The 8,724-nt window shown below is 67.6% G+C and overlaps 1 protein-coding gene across 6 annotated transcripts in view; it reads left to right on the top strand.

Annotated features, from left to right (window-relative positions):
- The window catches only part of LOXL3 (lysyl oxidase like 3), a 34,775-nt gene extending 26,565 nt beyond the window's left edge, over window positions 1–8,210 (top strand). For all 6 annotated transcript variants that reach the window (XM_054030566.1, XM_054030561.1, XM_054030562.1 and 3 more), the window contains 5 exons: window positions 1,692–1,935; window positions 3,669–3,784; window positions 3,976–4,112; window positions 5,135–5,246; window positions 7,283–8,210. In XM_054030566.1, coding sequence (XP_053886541.1) covers window positions 1,692–1,935; window positions 3,669–3,784; window positions 3,976–4,112; window positions 5,135–5,246; window positions 7,283–7,356 — 683 coding nt within the window. In that variant the 3' untranslated portion in view covers window positions 7,357–8,210. The remainder of the gene's footprint in view (window positions 1–1,691; window positions 1,936–3,668; window positions 3,785–3,975; window positions 4,113–5,134; window positions 5,247–7,282) is intronic.
- Window positions 8,211–8,724: the final 514 nt, after the last annotated feature.

The raw sequence follows: 8,724 nt of genomic DNA on the forward strand, positions 1-8,724 counted from the left end.
CCGGCACCCCCAGCACTGGGCCAGGAGTGGAACCCCACGTAAAACCTGGGGCAAACCCCTAGTTCCAAGAGCGCCCCCCAACCTACCCCCAGACCCACTCTCCTGCCCACTGCAGCACGCACCAGCCCCCGCTGGCAGGAGCGCTGGTGCAGGCTGCAAGGCCCTCGCTCCCCTTCAGCCAGCTCCACCCCTGCCAGGCCCAGAGCAGCAACTTTTGAATTTTTTTTAGCACAGCTGGACCACAGCTGTGCACGAACTGGCCTGGCCGCATCCCCTTGTTGAGAACTGCTGCTCTGAGCCATCCTTTCAGCCCCAGCCCCGTGCTCTGATTGGCTGCTCTCAGGCCCCCTGCTTTGATTGGCTCAGACCTCGTCACCCCTGCACTAAAACCAAATATGGCCTTGACCTCCTCTGTCCCCCCCAGCACTGAGCAGGCCCCTTCCCCACTCCCCTCCCCCCAGAAAGGAGCAGGTACCCCCCCATCCGCCTCCCCCCAGCACTGAGCAGGTACCCCCCCATCCGCCTCCCCCCAGCGCTGAGCAGGCACCCCCCCCATCCTCCTCCCCCCAGCGCTGAGCAGGCACCCCCCCCAGAAAGGAGCAGGTGCCCCCCCATCCTCCTCCCCCCAGCACTGAGCAGGTACCCCCCCCATCCTCCTCCCCCCAGCGCTGAGCAGGCACCCCCCCCAGAAAGGAGCAGGTACCCCCCCATCCGCCTCCCCCCAGCACTGAGCAGGCACCCCCCCATCCGCCTCCCCCCAGCGCTGAGCAGGCACCCCCCCCATCCTCCTCCCCCCAGCACTGAGCAGGCACCCCCCCCAGAAAGGAGCAGGTGCCCCCCCATCCTCCTCCCCCCAGCACTGAGCAGGTACCCCCCCATCCTCCTCCCCCCAGCGCTGAGCAGGCACCCCCCCCAGCGCTGAGCAGGTACCCCCCCATCCGCCTCCCCCCAGCACTGAGCAGGTACCCCCCATCCGCCTCCCCCCAGCACTGAGCAGGCACCCCCCCCATCCTCCTCCTCCCCCCAGCGCTGAGCAGGCACCCCCCCCAGAAAGGAGCAGGTGCCCCCCCATCCTCCTCCCCCCAGCACTGAGCAGGTACCCCCCCATCCTCCTCCCCCCAGCGCTGAGCAGGCACCCCCCCCAGCGCTGAGCAGGTACCCCCCCATCCGCCTCCCCCCAGCACTGAGCAGGTACCCCCCATCCGCCTCCCCCCAGCACTGAGCAGGCACCCCCCCCATCCTCCTCCTCCCCCCAGCACTGAGCAGGTACCCCCCCATCCTCCTCCCCCCAGCACTGAGCAGGCACCCCCCCATCCGCCTCCCCCCAGCGCTGAGCAGGCACCCCCCCCCCAGAAAGGAGCAGGTACCCCCCATCCTCCTCCCCCCAGCACTGAGCAGGCACCCCCCCCCAGAAAGGAGCAGGTGCCCCCCCATCCTCCTCCCCCCAGCACTGAGCAGGCACCCCCCCATCCGCCTCCCCCCAGCGCTGAGCAGGCACCCCCCCCATCCTCCTCCCCCCAGCACTGAGCAGGCACCCCCCCATCCGCCTCCCCCCAGCGCTGAGCAGGCACCCCCCCATCTGCCTCCCCCCAGCGCTGAGCAGGCACCCCCCCCATCCTCCTCCCCCCAGCGCTGAGCAGGCACCCCCCCATCCTCCTCCCCCCAGCGCTGAGCAGGCCTCTCGCCCCCAGCTGCCTCGGACCTGCTGCTGCACGCCCCGCTGGTCCAGGAGACGGCCTACATTGAGGACCGGCCCCTGCACATGCTGTACTGTGCAGCAGAGGAGAACTGCCTCTCCAGCACCGCCCGCAACGCCAACTGGCCCTACGGGCACCGCCGCCTGCTGCGCTTCTCCTCCCAGATCCACAACAACGGCCGCGCCGACTTTCGCCCGAAGGCCGGGCGCCACTCCTGGGTCTGGCACGAATGCCATAGGTAAATGGGGGGCTCGCCATGGCTCAGACAGGCGGGGCGCGGGCCAGGGCCAAGCTGGGAGTGAAGCTCAACTGGGCCTAGATGGGGTCGGTGGAGGCCGAGGTCTGATGGGGCAGGGGGCGGGCAGGGTACAGGGGGAGGAGGCTGGGCAGGGTACAGGGTGGGGGAGGCCGAGGGGGGGAGGAGGCTGGGCAGGGCCCAGGGGAGGCTGAGGTCCGAGCCGGGAGGAGGCTGGGCAGGGTCGGGAAGGCCGAGATCTGAGCCGGGAGGAGGCTGGGCAGGGTCGGGGGAGGCCGAGGGGGAGGAGGTTGGGCAGGGTCCGGGGGAGGCCGAGGGGGAGGAGGCTGGGCAGGGTTCGGGGGAGACCGAGGGGGAGGAGGTTGGGCAGGGTTCGGGGGAGGCCGAGGGGGAGGAGGCTGGGCAGGGTTCAGGGGAGGCCGAGGTCCGAGCTGGGAGGAGGTTGGGCAGGGTCCGGGGGAGGCCGAGGGGGAGGAGGCTGGGCAGGGTCGGGGGAGGCCGAGGGGGAGGAGGTTGGGCAGGGTCCGGGGGAGGCCGAGGGGGAGGAGGCTGGGCAGGGTTCGGGGGAGGCCGAGGTCCGAGCTGGGAGGAGGCTGGGCAGGGTCCGGGGGAGGCCAGGGGAGCGTGGGGTGCCACGCCCTGTGGAGACCGTGGTGGGCCATGCTGGTATCTTGCCCGTGGGCTGCTGGCCAGCTGCTCAGTCACTGTCTGGTCTGCCCCAGGGTGAGGTCCTGCGGGGCTGTGGGAGTGGCAGTCCTGGGGCTGGGCCCCCCCATGCCCGGTCTCTTGGCCAGCCGGTGTCTCAGGATGGGGAGGGGTTGGGGGGAGCCTTGCAGTCACTGAAGGGGGTGGAAGTGAGGGTAGCGCTTGCCACTGCATGACCCCTTGACCTAACAGCAGCCCCAGGAAGTCCTGGCTCTAGGCCTTGCGGGGCAGCTGGTGCCTGGGTCATCCTGTTCAAGCCATGGCGAGTCTCCTGTTTGCTCCATGGAGTTCAGTCCTGCTCTGGGGGGCTCCCAGCTGGCAGGGCAGCTCTCAGGGGAAGGGCTGTGGGAGAGTGTCGGGGGGACGGGGGAGGCTGGCTTGGAGATGGGAGGGGGGAGCCCTGGGGGTGGCTGCTGTAGGGCAGGCTATGGGTGCTCTGAGGGAGGGGGATCTGTGGCTCCAGTGGCACAGAACTCGCATGGGGACGCAGTGGGGCTGTGAGCACTAATGTGGGGGGAGCAGGGTCCCCTGTGACCGCCCATTCTGGGGGCTTTTCCTTGCTCCCCCTCGTTCTGCATGACAATGCAATTGCAGCAGGTGCTGGAGCGGGAGTCGCTGTGGGCCCGGGGTCTGTGTAGGGCTGCATGAGAAAGTGCCCGGGGGTATGACTGGGGCCCCTCTGGGGGTATGTGGCTGGGCTGCCTCCCAGTGCCTCTCTGGGACGGACAGACACACACGTCCCGCTTTCCACTCCATGCCTCTCTCCAGGCTGCCCCTTCCCCAGGGCCATGTCCCCAGGATATTCCCAATACGCCGCCCCATACATGTCTCTGGGCCGTTCTCCCTCCTCCATCCTCCCAGGCATCCCCCCGGCTCATACCCCACCCCCTGTGTGTGTCTCTGGGCTTCCCCCCCACCCCGGCTGCAGCACATCTCTGGGATCCCCCGTCTCTTGCCCCACCCACTGTGTGTCTGTGGGTGCAGCGCCTTCGGTTTGTGTCTCTTCCTAGGCACTATCACAGCATGGACATCTTCACCCACTACGACCTCCTGACCCCCAACGGCACCAAGGTAGCCGAGGGCCACAAGGCCAGCTTCTGCCTGGAGGACACGGAATGCCAGGAAGGTGGGTGCAGCGGCTTGGCACTGCCATGAGTCGTGCTGGAAGCGAGGAGAGAGCCCGGGGGGAGGGTGTCTCTGCCCACTGATCTCTCCTCCCTCTGGGGCTGCCCCGTGGGGAGCTGCTGCCTGCCTCAGGCTGGGCTTGCTGTGGGGCAGAGGGAGGGTCAGGGTAAGTGACCTCACCCCCCATTCCAGACGTGGCCAAGCGGTACGAGTGCGCTAACTTTGGAGAGCAGGGCATCACCGTGGGCTGCTGGGACCTGTACAGGCACGACATCGACTGCCAGTGGATCGACATCACCGACGTCCGGCCCGGCAACTACATCCTGCAGGTACGTGAGGGCAGAGGCTGCTGCGCCCTCCCCATGTGTGCGTGGGCAGCTGCTGGGTACTCGGAGCCCCAGCCGCCGGCGCCTCTTCTCTGCCTTCCACTTCCTAGCCCATCAGAGCTTGCTTTCCAGAGTGTGTGTGTGGTGTGTGTGGAGTGGCTGTGTGCGTGAGTGGGGTCGGATGTGCACCTGGTGGGAGGGGAGGGGTGGTGTCTGGGCTGGGACGGGCCACTCTCGGATGGATGAGTTTATTGGTAGGTGCTGTCCTAGAGCTGAGGTTGCATTTAGTTTGGGGCAGGATGAGGCCATGGTCTCCTCTCCTGTGGCAGTGAGTTCCACAGTCCAAGCCTGGCCTCCAGGGCAGTTCTGTCTCCCACTCTCCCCACCTTGGGCTGCCAGAGTCAGTGTCCCTGTGATGTAGCTGTCACAGGCTGTCAGGGAGGGATCCCCAGGGCATGGCCAGCAGCCCAGAGGCCTGGAGCTGGGCTCTGTACTTGGGGAAGACTGTGCAGAGCATGGCCCTGTGGGGAACGTGGGCCCAGTGCCCTGTGCCACTGGGTGTGTACCGGGTGGAGCTTTCTCAGGCCAGGGGCTTTGTGCATAGCTGGGTGAGCTGCTATGGCCCCGCCTGTGAGTGTGTGTGTGTGGGGAAACTCATGTCATCCAGGGAATTAGCATTTAAATCACCAGCTTCTTAACCATGTATTTAAAATCCAGGCTGACAAACCTCAGCATGGGGCAAGAACTGGGGCTGCTGCCATTCTAGCCAGAGAGGGACACGGGGGCACACAGAGCCCTGGCTTGTGGGGGGATGGCGGAGGGGCACACGGGTGTGGGGGCCCAGCAGTCCCTCAGCCCTGGGTGGTGCCCTTGGCAGGTGGAGGGGGTGGAGGAGGGGCACAAGGAGCCCTGGCCGGGGGGGGCGGAGGAGGGGCACCTGGAGCCCTGGCTGGGGGGGGATGGCGGAGGGGCACATGGGTGTGGGGGACCGGCAGTCCCTCAGCCCCGGGTGGTGCCCTTGACAGGTGGTGATTAACCCCAACTACGAGGTGGCCGAGAGCGACTTCACCAACAATGCCATGAAGTGCAACTGCAAATACGATGGGCATCGCATCTGGGTGCACAACTGCCACATCGGTACGGGGCCGCGCCGGGGCCTGGGAGAGATGGGGGGAAGAAAGCGTTGGGGGTGGTGCAGGCGGGTGGGAGAGGTGCCAGCGTTGGGCACGTGGGTGATGTGGGGGGTAGATTTGTGGGGAGGGGAGGTGGCATTGGCTGCGGGGTAGGGCAGGCTGGTGCTGGGGAGATTGGTGGGAGGGGAGCTGGCACTGGCTGTGGGGCAGGGCTGCGCTGGGGCAGGGTGGGTGCTGGGAGTGTTGAGGGGTAGGTTGGAGGAAGGTTTGGGATGGTGGGAGGGGAGTGCTGTGGCAGGGGGTATTGAGGGCATGGGGGTGGGATAGGTTTTGGGGTATGGCGGGGAGGTGGCATTGGCTGTAGGTGTGGGGCAGGGTGGTGCTGGGGGCGGGCAGCTGGTGGGAGGTGAGGTGGCATTGGCTTCGCAGGCTGGGCTGGGCAGCACTGGGGAATGGTCGTGCTGGGGGTGGTGAGGGGTAGGTTGCGGGGGAGGTTTGGGATAGTGGGAGGAGGGGAGAGCTGTGGCAGGGTGTGTTGAGGGCATGGGGTGGGATAGGTTTGAGGGATGGTGGGGACCGTGGGGAGGTGGTACTGGCTGCGGGTGTGGGGCAGGGGAGCTGGTGGGAGAGGAGGTGGCGCTGGCTGTGGGGCTGGGCTGGGCAGGGCAGCGCTGGGGCAGGGTGGTGCTGGGGGTGGGGAGCTGGTGGGAGGGGAAGTGGCACTGGCTGCGGGGGTGGGGCAGGGTGGTGCTGGGGGCGGGGAGCTGGTGGGAGAGGAGGTGGCGCTGGCTGTGGGGCTGGGCAGGGCAGCGCGGGGGCAGGGTGGTGCTGGGGGTGGGGAACTAGTGGGAGGGGAAGTGGCACTGGGGCAGGGGAGCTGGTGGGAGGGGAGGTGGCACTGGGCAAGGTGTGGGGCAGGGGAGCTGATGGGAGAGGAGGTGGCGCTGGCTGTGGGGCTGGGCAGGGCAGCGCGGGGGCAGGGTGGTGCTGAGGGTGGTGAGGGGTAGGTTGGGGGGAGGTTTGGGATAGTGGGAGGAGGGGAGAGCTGTGGCAGGGTGTGTTGAGGGCATGGGGGTGGGATAGGTTTGGGGGATGGTGGGGACCGTGGGGAGCTGGTACTGGCTGCGGGTGTGGGGCAGGGGAGCTGGTGGGAGAGGAGGTGGTGCTGGCTGTGGGGCTGGGCTGGGCTGGGCAGGGCAGCTCTGGGGCAGGGTGTTGCTGGGGGTGGGGAGCTGGTGGGAGGGGAAGTGGCACTGGCTGCGGGTGTAGGGCAGGGTGGTGCTGGTGGGAGTGGAGGTGGCGCTGGCTGTGGGGCTGGGCTGGGCAGCGCGGGGGCAGGGTCGTGCTGGGGGTGGTGAGGGGTAGGTTGCAGGGGAGGTTTGGGATAGTGGGAGGAGGGGAGAGCTGTGGCAGGGTGTGTTGAGGGCATGGGGTGGGATAGGTTTGGGGGATGGTGGGGACCGTGGGGAGGTGGTACTGGCTGCGGGTGTGGGGCAGGGGAGCTGGTGGGAGAGGAGGTGGTGCTGGCTGTGGGGCTGGGCTGGGCAGGGCAGCTCTGGGGCAGGGTGGTGCTGGGGGTGGGGAGCTGGTGGGAGGGGAGGTGGCGCTGGCTGTGGGGCTGGGCTGGGCAGGGTAGTGCTGGGGCAGGGTGTTGCTTGGGGTGGGGAGCTGGTGGGAGAGGAGGTGGCACTAGGGCAGGGTGTGGGGCAGGGGAGCTGGTGGGAGAGGAGGTGGCACTGGGGCAGGGGAGCTGGTGGTGGAGGAGGTGGTGCTGGCTGTGGGGCTGGGCTGGGCAGCGCGGGGGCAGGGTGGTGCTGGGGGCGGGGAGCTGGTGGGAGGGGAAGTGGCACTGGCTGCGGGTGTGGGGCAGGGTGGTGCTGGGGGCGGGGAGCTGGTGGGAATGGAGGTGGCACTGGGGCAGGGGAGCTGGTGGTGGAGGAGGTGGCGCTGGCTGTGGGGCTGGGCTGGGCAGCGCGGGGGCAGGAGGCTGCTAGAGATATTCTGCCCTCACTGGCGCCTGTATCTCGCCTTGTGCTTCAGGTGACGCCTTCAGCGAAGAGGCCAACAAGCGGTTTGAACAGTACCCAGGACAGCTCAACAACCAGATTGTATAGTGACCCCTCTCCCCCCCCCCCCCCATGTCCCCCGGAAAGGCCCTCTCCCCACGCACCGCCGGGTGCTCGGAGGCGGAAGCAGTTTGTCCCGGGGCAGCGTCACGTCCCAGGCTGGCTTGCGGGGCTCTGTGGTAAGAGGATCTGTGCCCAGCAGCAGCTAGTGCAGGTGCCAGGTGCAGCCTCCGGCCCGGCCCGGCTGTGGAGTCCTCGGGCATCTCTGATCTCAGGCAGGATTTTCCTGGGCTGATGTGGCCCCACATTCTTGTCTGGCCGCGCAGGGCCTGACAGGAGGGAGGCTCTGGGCACTGCGCCCCACGGCACCCAGCCCTGCTCGGGGAGAACTGTGGACTTCTACCACTGGGCAGTACAGGGGCTTCCGCACCTCGGTGCGGGGCTGAGGTGCAGCATGACACAAGCAGGGCAGGGTTAGAGCCTGGGCCAATCTGGCAGCTTCCTCTCCCTGGGAGAGTTGGAGAGGTGTGTGAATGGCCATCAGCTGTCCCCAGCTCCTGCCCCCCATCCTCTCCTCCCACCACTGCCACACACTCATCCTGCCCCTCCACCTCCCACCGCCCCCTCAGCCACTGGCCTGACCAGCCCCCCCTAGTTCCCAGCCGACACAGGAACCTCATGGAAGAGGAGCAACGGCTCCAGGCACCTTACTCAGCGTCCCTTGGCCCATGCCACCTGCAGGGCTGGCCGGGTCTGGGCCGTCACACCTGTCTCCGTACAGCAGCGTGTCTGTGTACTTAAAGAGCTAAACCATATCAGGCTGCCCTGCTCATGGTTGGGATGCCCCCATTTCTCAGTTGTCATTTTATTTTCTGTATAAAAGTGACGGTCTGTTTCCCTGAGCGCTGCTGGCTGGTTTTTCCCATGAGCTACACGCAGGGGCTTCCTGCCTGGCCAAGGGGAGAGCCTGGCCCTGAGACAAACCAGGGCAGCGCAGGCCTGTAGCTCCTGGTCACAGCTCCCAGCAGGGGTAGGTGCCCGCCCGGAGAACATGGGGATAGCGGCCCAGCTGCAGTGCGAGGGCCAGCCCTGGCGCCAGTAGTAAAGGGCAGAATGGCTTTGCCCTGCCACCGACAGGTGAGGGAGCCCAGTGCTCCCTGGGCCACAGACTGGGGTAGGGCTCACTAACCCACAGCCTGGGGGGTGGGGATGCCACCCAATGCACCTGAGGGCTCCAGCGTGGCTAGGGAGCCACTGGAAGAGGCAGGCTACGGGAGAGCTCTGTTTGCGAGCAGGGATGCGGGGGGTTGGCTGGTGGGAGATAAAGGAAGCTCAGGCCAGGGGGCAGAGCTGGGCCTATCCCCAGGGAGTGGGGTTTGCTGGTGTGACAGGAGGGGGCAGACTGCAGAGCTGGGG

Source organism: Malaclemys terrapin, chromosome 5, assembly GCF_027887155.1.
Source record: "Malaclemys terrapin pileata isolate rMalTer1 chromosome 5, rMalTer1.hap1, whole genome shotgun sequence".
Lineage (NCBI taxonomy): Eukaryota > Metazoa > Chordata > Testudines > Emydidae > Malaclemys > Malaclemys terrapin.